The sequence below is a fragment of the Triturus cristatus genome, chromosome 9 (genome assembly GCF_964204655.1).
Source record: "Triturus cristatus chromosome 9, aTriCri1.1, whole genome shotgun sequence".
In the NCBI taxonomy this organism is placed as follows: domain Eukaryota; kingdom Metazoa; phylum Chordata; class Amphibia; order Caudata; family Salamandridae; genus Triturus; species Triturus cristatus.
This window is the reverse complement of record NC_140592.1, coordinates 1,030,258,062-1,030,274,931: the sequence shown is the minus strand read 5'-3', so window position 1 is coordinate 1,030,274,931 and position 16,870 is coordinate 1,030,258,062. Positions and strand designations below refer to the sequence as shown.

The 16,870-nt window shown below is 44.2% G+C and overlaps 1 protein-coding gene across 1 annotated transcript in view; it reads left to right on the top strand.

The window, feature by feature from the left end:
- Positions 1-16,870, top strand: part of LOC146799276 (acetyl-coenzyme A synthetase 2-like, mitochondrial) — a 172,445-nt gene that overhangs the window by 146,982 nt on the left and 8,593 nt on the right. The window contains exons 10-11 of the mRNA XM_085626771.1: positions 9,466-9,592; positions 13,228-13,355. Coding sequence (XP_085482897.1) covers positions 9,466-9,592; positions 13,228-13,355 — 255 coding nt within the window. The remainder of the gene's footprint in view (positions 1-9,465; positions 9,593-13,227; positions 13,356-16,870) is intronic.

Below are 16,870 nucleotides of genomic sequence, written 5' to 3'. Positions count from 1 at the left end.
TACATGCCAAGAACAGATGCATACTGGTAAGTAGCATATTCCATATATTCAAAACTCGGCTCAAATATGCCAATATTGCATTTTATTTTTCACTTGAAAAAACATAATTTAAATAACATTTCCAAGATATAGAGAAAATGTACTTTCAACTTGTTTGAAGAAAAACACAGCCTTTATTTTCAGGGAAAAAGGCAAGGTGATAGCAGGCAGATTAGCCTAGAATGCTGCATAGAGAACACTCAAAGAAAAAAAACTGGTGCCGTGTCTTTAAGACCTTTAAGACATCCAGGCTCCCATCATGCCCCACAGGTGACAGTTAGGTCAGTTCTTTATTCCGGCTCCTTCTGTGAGGATCCCAGAGCACTGAGCTCGTCAGTTAGTGTTTTTTTGTCACTAATTGGTCTTTCCAACTGAGATTTTCAGTCTTCGCTCGACGTTTTTTAGTACTTATTCTACTAGTTCCATCATTTTTCCTGTCAGAATGCCAGGCTTATTTAATAAGTGCCCTTCTTGTGGGAAGAAAATGGCTAAGTCAGATCCGCACTCGGTCTGTATTGTGTGCTTGCCATCTACACACAGGCCTGACAAGTGCTACTACTGCCAGCAGTTGTCGAAAAGAACCCTTCGTGACAGGGAAAAGATTAAGCTGTATGCCATGCATGAGAAATGAAAGGAGTCAGTAAGTGGCAGAGAGCAGGACATCCCTCTAAAGAGCTCTCCTCTCAAAGAAGACCAGAACATAAGAAAAAGGGAGACAAACGACGACATCGGTCAAATTTACCGTCGAGTGAACAGTCGACCTTGAAAATACCCTTTTTGTTCTTCTTCAGCGTCTGAAACTCCGGTGCCGAGATCGACGTCAACGGCTGTATCGCCGTCAAAGTGGACTCCAGGTACAGCTAAAACGTCTCACCAGCCGACGTCGACACCCTCTCACAGGCGGTCTGAGTCTGGGTCACCTACAATGGTGGAAGGCAGACGCTCGATGTCGAAAACACATCGCCGACAGGTGAGGTCGCCGTCGAGGACCTCGTCACCGACGTCGATAACACCACCGACGTCGAAGGTACCTAGAACATCGACTCCAAGCCCGACGCAGAAGACTCTGGCGTTGGTAAGCAAGGAGCAGGGCCGCTCGGCTGCTTCGTCGCCAACAACAGGACGAGTATCGCTGTCAAGGAGATCGCTGTCCAGTAGATCACCGGCGCAGAAGTCACCTTCATCGTCGAGAAGAAGGTCACCTTCGACATCGAGGAGGTCACCGGTGAGGGGGTTGATGTCTAGGAGGTCGATGTCGAGGAGGTTAACGTCGAGACATGCTTCCACCCATAGGTCTCCACCGGCAAAGAGACTGAGAACAGATTGTTCACCAGTGTCGACGTTGAGGGATCCATCAACGTTGAGGGAGATCCATGATCTTACTGCTAAAGGCCTGACGTCAAGGAGTGCGTCATCCTCTCCGTAACTACAAATTGTTCAGGTCACGCCAGAGGGCTCTCTGGCTCCAGAACACCATACGCCTCCTACGAATCTCTCCCCGAGATGGTTAGAGAGTGTAAAAGACTGGAGGATGCGAAAAGTTACCCCTGGATCGGAGTATTCTCAGATATACTCACCTTCCCATTCTCCTGAAAGACAAGTGCAACATTCCACTCCTCAGAAGTCTACAACCTCAAGGAGACACAGGTCAAGATCTCCCCTTTATCGATCTAGGTCAAAATCTAGACATCGTTCGCCTAGAGAGCGAAGACACAGGTCTCCATCATGGTCTTCAGAATCCACTTCTTCGAAGGCTGATTACTCTCCAACTCTGTCATCCACCCCACCAATCAGAGTATCGCCAGTGGATGATATTGACACATTCAATGAGGTACTGTGTAGAGGTGCTTCGAAGCTCAACATCGAAATGCCGACAGCTGCCCCCTCGAAATCTGTGAATTTTGGGACTCTGCATCACAGGTCCTCCACTAGACCTCTTCTTCCTTTGGTGCCTGGGTTGCTAGAACCGGCTCTGCGTACCTTCCTGACGCCAGCCTCGTGGGGAGTTGCGCCTTTGAGGATACTAAAGAAGTACTGAGCCCCAGAACAGGACCCTCTTTTTCTGAGGTCTGACCCACAAACAGACTCCATAATTGTATCAGCGGCTAGGAAGGGCCATATGGGGGCTTCCTAATCTGCAGTTCCCCGGACAAAGACAGCAAAGCCATGGACTCCATTGGGAAGAGAATGTGCAACACCTACATGAAGGTGGCCAGCGCTTCTGCTTTGCTAGGTCGATATGACCGTTCACTGTGGAACTCTCTTTCACATTTTACAGAAAAATTGCCAAAAGAAGATCGGCAAGATTTTCAGGAGATTCGGCACGAAGGAGGGCTCGTGGCGAATCAGGTCATCAGTGCGACAGCTGATGCGTCAGACCTTGTTGCCCATGGTTATTCCCATGGCATCTGCGCCAGGAGATCCTCATGGCTGAGACTCACAGGCTTGAAACCAGAAGCCCAACATAGGATTCTCGACCTCCTTTTCAATGGATCATCTCTCTTTGGCTCTCATGCGGATGATGAGATGTCCAGGATGAAATCCGACCTGGACAACTTGAAGGCGGTTGGTCTGGAGAAAAGAAAGGATTTGCGACGGCGCTACCAACCCTACGATCGTTGTCAGTAGCAGCAGAGGGTTCTAGCCCCTCATTGGTCCTCACAGCAACACAATGCGAGATCGTATTTCCACCAGCGACGACCTGGTAGAGGAAGAGGGGGCTCTAGGCAACCCCCCCTGGTGGCTAAACAACAGCCAAAACAGTAAGTTCTTGCTTCCCCAACTCTGTTTCCCACTCCAGTAAGAGGAAGTATATGTTTTCATTTGGAAGAGTGGATAAAAATAACACCGAACGCATGGGTGCTTAATATTGTGCGGAATGGGTACTCAATCAGATTCAAGTCTCTGCCACCATCTGTACCTCCACAGAAAATCTCAATCAGTCGGATAAATCTGCTGTGAGAGGAGGTCTCCATACTGCTACAAGAACAGGCCATCGAAAAGGTTCACTGGCACCAACATCCACAGGGAATCTAATGCCACTACTTCTTGGTCCCAAAGAAAGGTCCAAACAAGGAGTTCAGGCCCATACTAGATCTCAGAATCTTAAACAAATACGTTCTCAGAGAGAGATTCAGGATGTTGGCCTTACACCAACTCATTCCACACATCCACCAAGGGGACTGGATGTGCTCTATAGACTTTCAGGATGCGTACTTTCACATCCCAGATTCTCCAAAGCACCAGAAGTTTCTTCGATTCAGGCTAGAATCAGATCACTTCCAGTTCAAGATCCTGCCTTTCGGACTTAAGTCTGCTCCTTGCACCTTTTCAAAATGCATGGTGGTGGTGGCTGCCTTCCTGAGAAAACAAAAAATCCTCGTCTATCCTTACCTAGACGACTGGTTACTCAAGAGTGCCTTTCCCAGTCTTTTGCAGGATCACCTGAATTACTGCATCCAAATCTTGAATCAATTGGGAATGTGTGTAAACTTAAAAAAATCCATCCTCAACCCTACACAGAGGATTCACTACTTTGGCGCTACGCTAGACGCAGCAAACGCAAGAGCTTTTCCTTTGGAGGAGAGACTATTATCAATACTCCACAAAGGTCGCACTCTCTTGAGCACACTTCATCTAACAGCCAGGAAGGTGTTCTCTCTGCTTGGCTCGATGGGGTCATGCATATTCATTGTTCCAAATGCCAGGTTACACATGAGACCCTTACAACAAGTTCTAGAGGACCAGTGGTCTCAAGTGTCCAACTGTTGGGAGGGCACCATAACTTGTCCTCACGCAGTTCAAGTCTCAATAAAACTTTGAATGCAACGGTCTCATCTTCTGAAAGGTGTTCCTTTCCACCAGGACATTCCCAAACACATTATAGTCACAGATGCGTCTCTTCAATGCTGGGGCGCTCACATGGGATCTCTTCAGATACAGGGGCTGTGGTCTGAAAAGGAGAAAACCTACCACATCAACATGCTAGAACTCAGAGCTGTGCATCTAGCACTCAAAGCGTTCTTCCCCTCCATAGAGTCACACTTCCTGTTGGTTCAGACGGACAACACCACGACAATGTACTACCTGAACAAACGGGGAGGGACCAGATCCAGACCCTTGTCTCTGGAGGCTCAAGCAATATGGAAATGGCTACTGGCGAGGAACATGTCCATTTCGGCAGTTCACCTTCCAGGCACCCTCAATGCACAGGCTGACGAACTAAGCCAACACTTCGCTGAAGCTCATGTTTGGGTGCTAAAAGACGAAATAGCTCAAGACATCTTTTGGAGATGGGGCTCTCCAGACATAGTTTTATTCGCAGACATTGCAAGCACAAAATGCCGCGCCTTCTCATCAAGGTACCCTCAACCAGGCTCCAGGGGGAATGCTCTATTGATCAACTGCGTTAGAACAAAGGGCAAACCCAATAGTCACTGGGACCTGGGTAACAAACAGTAGAAAGGAATTGGTCCCAGAACATACGTAAATTGAAAACCTGAACAGAGTCAGCAAAATAACTATTGCAACAAATAAGGCGTACCAAAGTGTTATTTAATCACACTTGGAGCTGGCACATGAATGCGTATGAAAAATCACATTATTCACGAAAGTGCAGGGTGCCACGGGGAAGGGGAGGGAGTGATGAGTTAGGTAGGGTAGTAGGATAAGTGACATATAAACATTCATAACAATAGTACAAATCAATTGCTGGGCACGTTACTATCGTGCCAAATAATCAAGATGGAAGTCATTCATTAACAGAATTGAATGTTTTGCCAAATAAACCATATACAAGTAAAAGTACACAGTGCTCAATGCACTATTGAAGGTACTGGCATAGTGAAATGTCGACGTTTCGACCCCTCTTCCAAAGTAGGTTGATTTGATCCTTACAGGTGGGGTCTTCCTCAGGACAAAGAGGATGGTGAAACAGGAAGGGTAGGCACCTATAAAAACATTGGGTGGGTATTAAAAAAAGGGTAGCAAGGCCAAGCGGAATTGAACAGCGAGGCTGGATATGGAAAGTCATTGCCATAATTACCAATTTAGAGAACGGACATCTAATCAGTGTCGGCTTGGCGTCCGAAGGCGCAAGGGCAAGAAGGCTCCAAAGACAGGTGGGAGTGACAAGCACCTATAACAAATTTAAGGTGACATTGAAATCATCCAAACAACAATTAAATGGATTAGTAGGGTATGACTCCATATAAATGGGAACTTACGGGTATTAGTCGAACCACAAAGGAGGGATTAATTACTCCATCATACCACGCCGCAGCGTAGATCGGTGTGTTGAGTGAAATAAATCACTGGAAAATCAGCCTCTATAAACCAAATGGAAAGGGTGCTCTTTAATGAGAAACCTGGTAGGTGAACCAAACCTAGAGAAATACATTGCCAGCGGGACCTGGTCCCCCAGCCTATCATCCGTATACTACGATGTTATAATGTGGGGCGAGAGACTTGGCGGGACGGACAATACATCACATAATTTAGAATACTTAACGGACATAAAATAGAATACTAGCAAAGAAAATGTGAGGAGTCAATAAAGAAAGGTATCGCTTTCACAAAATGAATAAAACGAGGCAAAATCATCTGTTTGCACGGGAGCGAACTAATCGTGTAAAGAATAGAAACCACGAATATAATCATAGGTCGATTTAGCCAAATTAAACTAAGGAAAGTGGAGCAGTTCCCCTACCTTTGGGCGGCGTCCGTGACTGCGGTGCTCGAATCAGACAAAGCACTGCGACCGCGGAGCGGCTCCCTCATATGGAGAACGCTAACGCCGCGTGACGTTGAACCGGGCGCAGCCGCTAGATGCTGCCCGTAACGGGATAGTAGAAGAAAGACAACCCGAGTAGTTCGTGGGTGGAAAGAAACTAATGCTAAAAAAATTATAATGGTAAATTACAAAGGTGATCTAGAATAAAATAGACACAGCTAACTAGTGTATCGAAGACAACACGGGTATTATTAATGAATTATTTAGGTCGAGTGCAAATCTTAGAGTTTATTGCTCGAAGGGAGTGATCGAGGACCGACAAGTGGACATAATCGACCGGGTGATGGTGTAGAGAAGAGAATCTATGTGAAAACACGTACAACTGTGGAAAAAAAAACATAAAAAACATTTGTTGTTTGAAGGTGCATAGTTAGTAAACAAGCATATGAGCTCATTTAGATCGACATTATCTTAAAGACTAATGAGAATGCGGCAAAAGCAGATGGTTGGTTCTTTGGGAAAGAAACAATCAAATTGTCATATATACATTGGGTACATTGATCATATGCGTCTAATGGTCAAAATGATAGGATGTTCAAGAATAACGTACAACTGTGGAAAAAACAGAACATAAAAGAAACATTTGTTGTTTGAAGGTGCATAGTTAGTAACCAAGCATGGGAGCTCATGTAGATTGACATTTTCTTAATGACTAATGAGAATACGGCAAAAACAGATGGTGGTTTCTTTGAGAAAGAAACAGTCAAATTGTCATATATACATTGAGTACATTGATCATATGCGTCTAATGGTCAAGATGACAGGGTGTTCAAGAATAACGTTGACAACAGGTTAGGCTACGAGCTGGAAACAACAGAAGAAAATGAACATTGTTTACTAGTTGCTGAGAATAGCTAATTGGGCATTGCTGGGGTCTTGTTCGTTCAAACCCGTTAGAATAGTATCAAATCGAATCATCATTTTGGACTCTCTAATGAGCAAGATAGAGGATATATTGCCTCCCCGGGGTCCCAGTTCGGTTTTTTCCAAGACAATCCATTGCATTTCGTCAGGGCGGTGTCCCAGTTGGTGATAGTGTTCAACTAGAGGTGCACCTGTCACGTTACATCTTATCCTGCTTTGGTGTTGAAGAATTCTTGCCTTGACTTTTTGCTGTGTCTGGCCAATATATAGCTGGCCACATGGACACAGAATCCCGTAGATAACGTTACTGGAATTACAGTTTGTATGTGATTGCAATGTAATGGTCTGATGTTTGTATTCAAAGTTCTTTGATTGCATAGTTGTGGGGCATGCTTTACATGACCCACATTTGAAATGACCTATGATCGGTGGTAAATTCCAGAGCGACCGGATGGTCGGTTCTACTGGGTCCTCAAGGAAGGAATGCACCACATGGTCCTTGATGCTCATTGCTTTCTTGAAAGAATGCATCGGTAAGTTAGGTTGGTCAATCTCGGTAGATACAATGCTCCAATGTTTGTTGATGATCTTTTTCACTGCATTACTTTGAGTGGAGAATGTTGTGACACATATCATCTTGTTATTTTGTCGTGATGTAACGGGATTTTTGGATGAGAGCAGAGTGTCCCGTGGGTTGTACCAGGCCCTCTTCTGGGCCCTCTTCACCAAGCGTTTTGGGTAACCTCTTGAGATTAACCTGGCAGTTAGGTTCTCAGACTCTGTTGTGTAGTCTGTTCGCTTCGTGCAGTTCCTGCGGATCCGCAGGAACTGCACGAAGCGAACAGACTACACAACAGAGTTACATCACGACAAAATAACAAGATGATATGTGTCACAACATTCTCCACTCGAAGTAATGCAGTGAAAAAGATCATCAACAAACATTGGAGCATTGTATCTACCGAGATTGACCAACCTAACTTACCGATGCATTCTTTCATCAACCGATCACTCTTCCTACATTTTTTCCGAATCCTACCACGCATCCTGAGAGGGCATTGCATTCACTTGATCTAAAAAGAGTGTTAAAATTCTATCTAGATAGAACGAAGGGCATACGAAAGTCGGACCGTCTATTCGTTAACTATGGTCCAATGCACACTGGTTTTCCTTCTTCTACTATCCATCATGAGATGGATAGTATCTTGCATCACATTAGCCTACCAGCTAGCTCACAAACAGCTCCCTGGCAAGCCAAGGGCTCACTCTACAAGGGGTAAAGCCGCTACTACGGCTATGCTAAAAAATGTACCCATTCAAGAGATATGTAAAGCAGCTACGTGGCGGCCGGTCCACACCTTTACCCGCCATAACTGCTTAGATTCTGATACTCAAGCGGATGCTCGGTTTGGGCAAGCATCCTTAAGGAATTTATTTGGATGATTGCACTGTTAAATATTTGCTAGGCAGGTATTCGTCCGCAGGGTTCAGGGATGGGCTTGCTACTCTATTCAGTGCTTATGACTATTGATGACCATCTCCTGGAAGAAAAGGAGAAGATACTTATCTGTAATCCTAGTTCTCTTCCAGGGGTATACTCAACAATGTCATAAGCAACCCTCCCTCCTTCCCAGATGAATACCATGTTTATTACAGAATATATTTTCACAATGTAATACGCCGTCAAAAAGACCTGACCTAACTGTCACCTGTGGGGCATGATGGGATCCTGGAGGTCCTGGAGGTCTTAAAGGCATGGCGCCCGTTTTTATTTTGAGTGTTCTATATGCAGCCTTCTAGGCTAATCTGCCTGCTATCACCTTGCCTTTTTCCCTGAAAATAAAGGCTGTGTTTTTCTTCAAATACGTTGAGAGTACATTTTCTCTATATCTTGGAAATGTTATGATGTTTTTTCAAGTGAAAAATACAATGCAAAATAGGCATATTTGAGCCTAGTTTTGAATTTAAGGCTGCATATGCATATACATCTGTGTATATTCTAGATATATGAATATTATATATATGTCCCATATATATATATATATATATATATATATATATATATATATATATATATATATATATATATATATATATGGTTACATATGCATATGTTATTGTTAATGCTCTGGGGGCCTCGCACGTGGGCGGGACTATTCAGTGCTTATGACTTTGATGAGTATACCCCTGGAAGAGAACTAGGATTACAGGTAAGTAACTTATCCATATTCTCCCAGAGACAGCACTTGTATACCCTCTCACAGAGATACCATTCCAACCCCTTTTCCCAGAGACAGGACTCCTACATCCTCTCCCAGAGACGGCACTCTTACACTTTCTTCTTGAGGTATGAATATTACATCCTCTCACAGAGAAAGCAAACAGCACTCTAACACCCTCTCTTAGAGGCAGGGCCCTTCAGACCCCACAAGTTCAGCACTCTTACACTTTCTCCTTAAACAGCACTCCTGCACCTTCTCCTAGAGATATGAATCTTACATCCTCTTGCAGAGATAGCACTCTTATACCCTTCTCCCAGACACAGGAGTCTTACAACCTGTCTTAGAGGCAGCACTCACTCACTCTCTTAGAGACAGCACTCTTACATCCTCTCAAAGAGACAGCACTCTAGCAGCCTCTCAAAGAAACAGCACTCTTACTCCTTCCAGATGCAGGACTCGTGCAACCCTCTCTCAGAATGTGCGCTCTTACAACTTCTCCAGAGGCGTTTTCATAACTAAAGTTGTCATTCTCTTTCTTTTTGCTTCCAGGGGAACCTCCTAACACAGAATAAAGTGTCTGGTGCACTGTGCATATCACAGCCTTGGCCTGGGATGGCCAGAACCATTTACAAGGATCACCAACGATACATGGAGACCTATCTCGCTCCTTACCCAGGTGTGACTATCAAGGGAACGCGTGCGGTGTGCGTGAAGAGGGAGGTTGGTGGAGTACAGATTATTTGGGTAGCCTTTTTCTACTCAGAAGTGGTGTCCTTCATTTTTGGTGCCTGTGATCATTTCAGTTTTAGTGTACTCAATATTTAATCTGGGTTATAAAATGAGACCACACAGATATGACTCTCCAATCAGTGTTAGAAGTACCAACTGGCCCTCGCCACTTATAAACCTGCCTAAAAGCAAACAAGACCCAACCAAAGTCCCCACCCTCCATCCTTCAATGTCTACCCTAGTTACTGCCTTTAACCACAAGATGCAGGACAATAACTCTAGTCTTTAGCCTCCCATTCTCAATCTGATATAATCTGTGTTACTATATGATATTGTATATGAGTTGACTACCTGATCATTAATGGTCAATGGGACAAGCAGATAATGTATGAAAGGAACCTGTGGAACCTTGACGGCAAGGAAAATGGAAGGCACAGACTATATCAGCCTGCTTCATTAAGGACTTAATACTAACCAGACATGTCTGCCAGGGCCAGAGAAGTCTGCTGCAAATTGTTGGTCACAGGAGAACTCTAATATAGCCCCCCTACAGTTCCTGAATAGTCACATTCTCTGAGCACTGACAACCTGTAATAACAAAGGGGTTGATTATAACAGTGAATCCTGGCATGTCTCCTCACTTGAGGTCTCATTGTGGCAATAATATAAGGGAAGACTGTAATGCAGCCGATCCAGGCAGATCTCAGATTCCTCCTCACTCTTTATCTCCATTTGTTATGTCACCTGCATTCATAAGGTCTCAGAGTGGACAACCTTCAGCTAGCATAAGAAATCAGACTGAGAACACGAAAGAAAACTACCAACGTAATAAAAGGTCCTGCGAAGCTATTCAGAGATGCAAGAATAACACAAATGTTAAAATAGATTGTCTATCCCTCACACCTCCTGATGCATAACCCATAACGTGCTGCATCTCATAACATGATAAAGGCGCTTCGGTGTTCATCGAGCATGACATGAAAGCCTTTCCCACAGGTACAAAGCAAAGACAACACCCTTCCCACCATGTGCCCGCTCGGAACAGCATGCTATCTCTGTGTATAAGAGCTTCAGTGCCACACTGCGGGGCAGTAAGCAATATACAAATGGTATCAAACAATACAGTGCAATACAAAGGGGATCCTACTTTCCATGGGGAACCCTTTCAGTGCAACTCGGAGCTGGAAGGAAGATGGGATTCCTGAAGTGAGAAGAGGTGTGGAGGTGAGGAAGCGTAAGACTTGGGAAGAGCTGGTTATGTGCAGTTGCTTCAGCATATGTTGCAAGTAACATAATTAAGTTAAACATGTTTACGTACTTCAGTCCCTGAGCTCTGTGCATGTCATGTTTACGTATATTTTTGGGTCAGGGTACCCTTTGATGTGCCAAGTACTACTTAGGCCTAGAGCTCTGCACAAGCTGCAGATCTCTAGTGGGTCTTGAGACCCCCTGAGCAGGGATCTTTGGTGACTGGACATTCCTATTTCTGGCACATAAAACAGGCTGTGGAACTCTCGCTCAACCTTCCTCTGTGACAATGTCCCCACTCCGACTGTTCTGAAAATCTTGGAAATTATAACAAGCAAACTGCTATTTCTACATGGTTTTAATTGTTCAGTATGTATTTTTCTTTATTTTGTTCTGCCTCCTGTATTGCGATCTTTATATATTTGCGTGGCATTTTTCATTTAATGTTGTCAGTTGATTATATAGCACCCTATTGCCCTTGAGTTGGGTATTACTATTTCTAAGTTTTCAAAATAAGATACTGGTGTACATTGTAACGTATTATTCCAATGTAGAACAGAGTGTGGTGTACTGTGATATAATGTTGTGGGCTAGTATGGCTTAGCATACTGTTCTAGGCTGTGTTAAACATAGGTAGATATTGTATGATAAGGACTCCTGTTGTAGGTTATGGTATGTTATGTCAGGAAGTGATAGGGTTTTGGCATACCGTTTTAGACTGTGGTATCTTATATCAGGATATGTAGAGTGTGGTTGGGTGTCATTAGAAGTGTTGTGCTGCGGAACAGTACATTACCGCAGTGTGGTATCAGGAGAGGATAGGGTATGGCATAATGTTGACTGTGGTATCTTATATCAGGATATGAAGAGTGTGGTTGGGTGTCATTAGAAGTGTTGTGCTGCGGAACAGTACATTACCGCAGTGTGGTATCAGGAGAGGATAGGGTATGGCATAATGTTGACTGTGGTATCTTATATCAGGATATGTAGAGTGTGGTTGGGTGTCATTAGAAGTGTTGTGCTGCGGAACAGTACATTACCGCAGTGTGGTATCAGGAGAGGATAGGGTATGGCATAATGTTGACTTTGGTATCTTATATGAGGATGTGTAGAGTGTGGTTGGGTGCCATTAGAAGTGTCGTGCTGCGGAACAGTACATTACCGCAGTGTGGTATCAGGAGAGGATAGGGTATGGCATAATGTTGACTGTGGTATCTTATATCAGGATATGAAGAGTGTGGTTGGGTGTCATTAGAAGTGTTGTGCTGCGGAACAGTACATTACCACAGTGTGGTATCAGGAGAGGATAGGGTATGGCATAATGTTGACTGTGGTATCTTATATCAGGATATGTAGAGTGTGGTTGGGTGTCATTAGAAGTGTTGTGCTGCGGAACAGTACATTACCGCAGTGTGGTATCAGGAGAGGATAGGGTATGGCATAATCTTGACTTTGGTATCTTATATCAGGATGTGTGGTAGGCTACAATGGGGAGTGTTGTCCTGTTGTAGAAAGGTCAATTACAACAGGATGTGAAAGTGCGTGTTAGTCTTTTGTAGATGGAGGTATAGAATATCAGGAGGTGATAGGGTGTGACATACCGTTGTTTACTGTAGTTTTCTATCTCAGGATGAGAGTGTGCGATGCGGTGTAGTATCCTATTATAGGCCAGCATGTTACAGCGGAATGTAAAAGGGTGTGGTATCCTGTTGAAAACTGTGTTTTATTATATCAAGAGGTGACACAGTATGGTATACAGTTGTTGACTGATTTTGTACGTCAGGATGCTGTGTGGTGAGATAGGGGACAGTTTCTGATTGTGGGCAGGGATATTACAGCAGAACGTAAAATGCCAGAATATACTGTTGAAGACTGTTGTACAAGTTCCCAGGACATGCTATGGTGTGGGGGTCAGTGCAGGAAGCTAAGGTCTGTGGTTTTCTATTATAGATTGCTATTAAGGCAGGACGTCCCAGGGCCTGCCACACGGTTGTAGAATATGGTACATTCGAATTTGATATGTCCTATGAGGGTGTGTTGGGTTACACTACACTGTTGTCGAATGTGGTACATTGGAATCTGAAACGTCATGTGAGGGTCTATTGGGCCACAGTGTTCTGCTGTAGGATGGGGTACATTCGAATCTAATGTCATATGAGGGTGTCTTAGAACACTTGTTACATTAGAATCTGATATGCCATATGAGGGTGTGGGGCGCAGTGCACTACTGAAGTTTCTGGTTGTTGATAGGGGATGTGGCAGGGTATGACGCAGCGGGGTATATTTCAAAGTACAGATGGTAATAAGCATCACATTGTCGCCTTGTTTTCTCAGGGTACTTCTTTTCCGGAGACGGGGCTTCACGCTCTGACGAGGGATACTACCAGATCACCGGCCGACTGGATGACGTCATAAACGTGAGCGGGCACCGGTTGGGCACGGCCGAGATCGAAGATGCTGTGGTAAGACCTGGTAATGGGGGCGATTAGGTCCAGTTTGGGTTCAACATTTAAAACAAATTCATTACAGATGCTTTCTTATAGGGAGAGTTAAGCCCACTCTACAGATTTAATGACTTGTACTTAAGTTTTTGTGTCTAAAGGCCATTTGGCTCCTCTGTATTTTGGATTGATTTGATTTGTAAATTTATAAAGCGCGTGATTGCCCATGGGCGTCTTGGCGCTAGGAGATTAACGCGGAGGGGTCATTTTATCTTACAGTAGGCCCTCGAATCAGGAGATGGAATATTAAGTGCTTTTATGGAGCGGTCCATACAGTTCAGGCTGTGTTACACTAGATCTCCAATATGGGGTTTTCCATAGGGATCCAGGTGTGTATGGATTATAGGCCACCCTAAGGCATCCATATGTGTCTTGTTAGCTTTCAACTATTCAATAAGGATCCTGATGTGTAATATGGGTTCGACGATATGGGTATATCTACAGGGATCAGAATGTATAACCTAGGTCTCCACTAGTTGTTACTCACAGGGATCAAAACATTATATATTAGCTCTGCACACATTGATTATCTAGATAGATCAAGATATAAATTGTATGTGAGTGTTATCCACTGCGATAAAAAGCCCTCTGTACTCTTTCACACGTGTTCTCAAGGGCCACAGTTAATTCACTGGTGTGCAGAGTTAGGGGGTCCTTAAAAGTTTAGCGTAAGGGGGGAGCTATAAATCAGCGGGACACCAGCCCTGCCAATCGTATCCAAAGAACAAGGGGCACCCCCAAACGGCACAATATGGGTAGAGATATGGGGGAATAAACAGCCAAGCAAAACAACACAAGTAACTCTACCCCTATGCTTAAAATGTACTACGTATCATATTTTTTACCCCCAAAGGGTATGGCACTCAAGAAAAAGAAAAAGGGTATTGTGACGAAATGACAATTTACCTTTCTTTTGTCATTTCGTCACAATACCCTTTTTCTTTTTCTTGAGTGCCATACCCTTTGGGGGTAAAAAATATGATACGTAGTACATTTTAAGCATAGGGGTAGAGTTACTTGTGTTGTTTTGCTTCACCAGCCCTGCCAAACCAACAGTTATTCATCCCATTTAGGGATAGCAAAACCACTGGGTGTACCCCACAGTATTTCACCTTAATATCAACTCCAGTGTTTCATTTCATCAGAATTTCACTGCCAAAAAATGGAGGACCAAAATATCAAGACTGTAAGTATATATTGGTAAGTATAGGTTTACTTTGCTTCACTCCAGATCTATGTCCCTTAATCATAGATATGGAAAATGCTACTTACCCTATAAGCATCTGTTCGTACCATATAGTGCTCTAGATTCACATGTTTAGACTACTCCTACCATGTTGGGCTCGGGCAGTTCCAAGGGTATTTTTCTTCAAAGAAGTCTCTCGGGTCACGAGATGTGGTGTGACTCCTTCTCTTTACGAGTAACAACAAGAATTCCCCTCTCTATAAAGACCTTAAGTTTTTCTTGCTAATCTGTAGAAATGAAACCTTATAAATGATCCATAAGAGCATCATAAACATTAAAACCCAATCATTTGTGATCGGTAAAGTAAAAACATGTTCAAAGTATACTTTATTTCATTTAAACAAACTAGAACAGGGCGACTCTGTGCTGTAGTTAGCCTTAAACCCAGATTGCTTGGGGTGCAGGAGATTGTGTACCTCCATGTACTCCGTAAGTACATTATTGACATGTTTCTCCACAACTTTGGCAAAAGCAGGGAGAAGGGAAATAGGTCTATAGTTGGTTGGAGTGTTGGGGTCTGCATTAGGTTTCTTCAGGAGAGGCAGGATTTTCGCCTGCTTCCAGATAGATGGCATGAAGCCCATTAACAACGAGGAGTTGAGAACCTTGTTGACTGGCGCGTTTAAGGAGGCTGCTAGTGCCGGTATCAGTTTAGCAGGACATGCAACAGTAGGATATCCAGACTTGAGGCCCAAGAGATAAGTGAGTGTGTCTTCAAGTTAATATAGCGGTTCAAAGTTTTCCCATGAGTCTGGTGAGGATTACTTTGAGATTCCACATAGACGCATGAGGCACTCTATGGTCTGTAACCCTCATGAGACCCTCCATTGAGGCCTTAAAAACTGGAATTCTAAACAGGGATGAGTTTTCCTGTTCTGCTTGAAGGATGTAGATAAGTGTAGGTGAATGTAGGTGTAGGTGAGGCCTGCTTTCTGTAAGTATAAGAGGTAAGTGATAATGTCCTGTACCGTAGGCTTTAGAGGGTCCAGGGTCTTGGAAATACAATGGTGATTGAACCTTTTCCATTTTGCTGCGTAACAGGCCTGTATTGTGGGCTGTTGGGCTCCTATTAAGATGGACATACATTCATGGGGAAGGTTGAGGTACCCAAATTCTAGGACCTCCGGATCCAAATCACAAGATTGAGCTGTTCAGGATCTGGATGCCTGATTTAACCTTGCCAGTGTGTGAGATGGTCCGACCTGAGCAGAAGTTTCTTGTGAGGCCTGACAGACATATCCAGGAGAGATGAGTACCACAGTTGTCTGGCTAAGGTTGGAGCTTCTAGAGTGAGTATCAGTGAAGTGTGTCTGTTTCCTTAAGACATAGGGAGGCAGTAGGAGAGGTGGAAAAGCATAGGCAAATATCCCTGACAAATTCAGTGATAGTGCATTGCCAATGGACAGTGGGTATGTGCACCTAGAGGTAAAGGTTGGGCATTTTGAATTTTCTGGGGTGGTGAACAGTCATGTGTGGGGTATCCCCAATCTGGAATTGACTGTGTAGTACTTGCGAGTGGAGTTCTTACTAATGGACTTTTTGATGCATGCTGGTGAGCAGGTCTGCAAAGTCATTGTCAACCCCTGGAAGATACTCTGCAAAGAGGCAAACATTGTGATGAAGTGCCCCATGCCAAATCCCCTGCTCTGACGGAGACATTTGAGGGGAGTGTGTGCCGCTCTGTTTCTGTAGGTAATACATAGTTGCCTTAATATCCGCTTCATAAGGATTACATTGCCCTGAATGACTAAAAGCCTTCAGAGCTAAGTGAATGGCTAGCTGTTCCAGGTAGTTGATGTGATGACTCTGTTATTGGAAGGCCACATTCCCTGTACAGTGATGTTGTCAACAAGCGCACCCCACCCTGTAAGAGAGGCACCTGTGGTATTGGTCACTTGTAGTACGGGGTCTGTATAAAACGTGCTTTCCAACAAACTGTTGGTGTTCCACCACTGCAGAGAGCGATGAGAGCTGGCCTGAATCAGCGCTAAATCTTCCCAGTGACTTTCCACTTGAGGCCATGTGCCGTCAGGCACTCTTGTAGGAGACGTATGTGAAGTCTTGTGTAGGGGACAGTGGCAAAACACAAGGCCATCATCCCTACAAAACACATCACTGTTCTTCGTGTGAGCTGACGCTTGGGCTGAAAAAGTGGTAACAGCTGCTGAAAGGTCTCCTCTCTCTGCTGGTTTGGATACGCTTTCCCTGTCACTGAATCTACCACGTAACC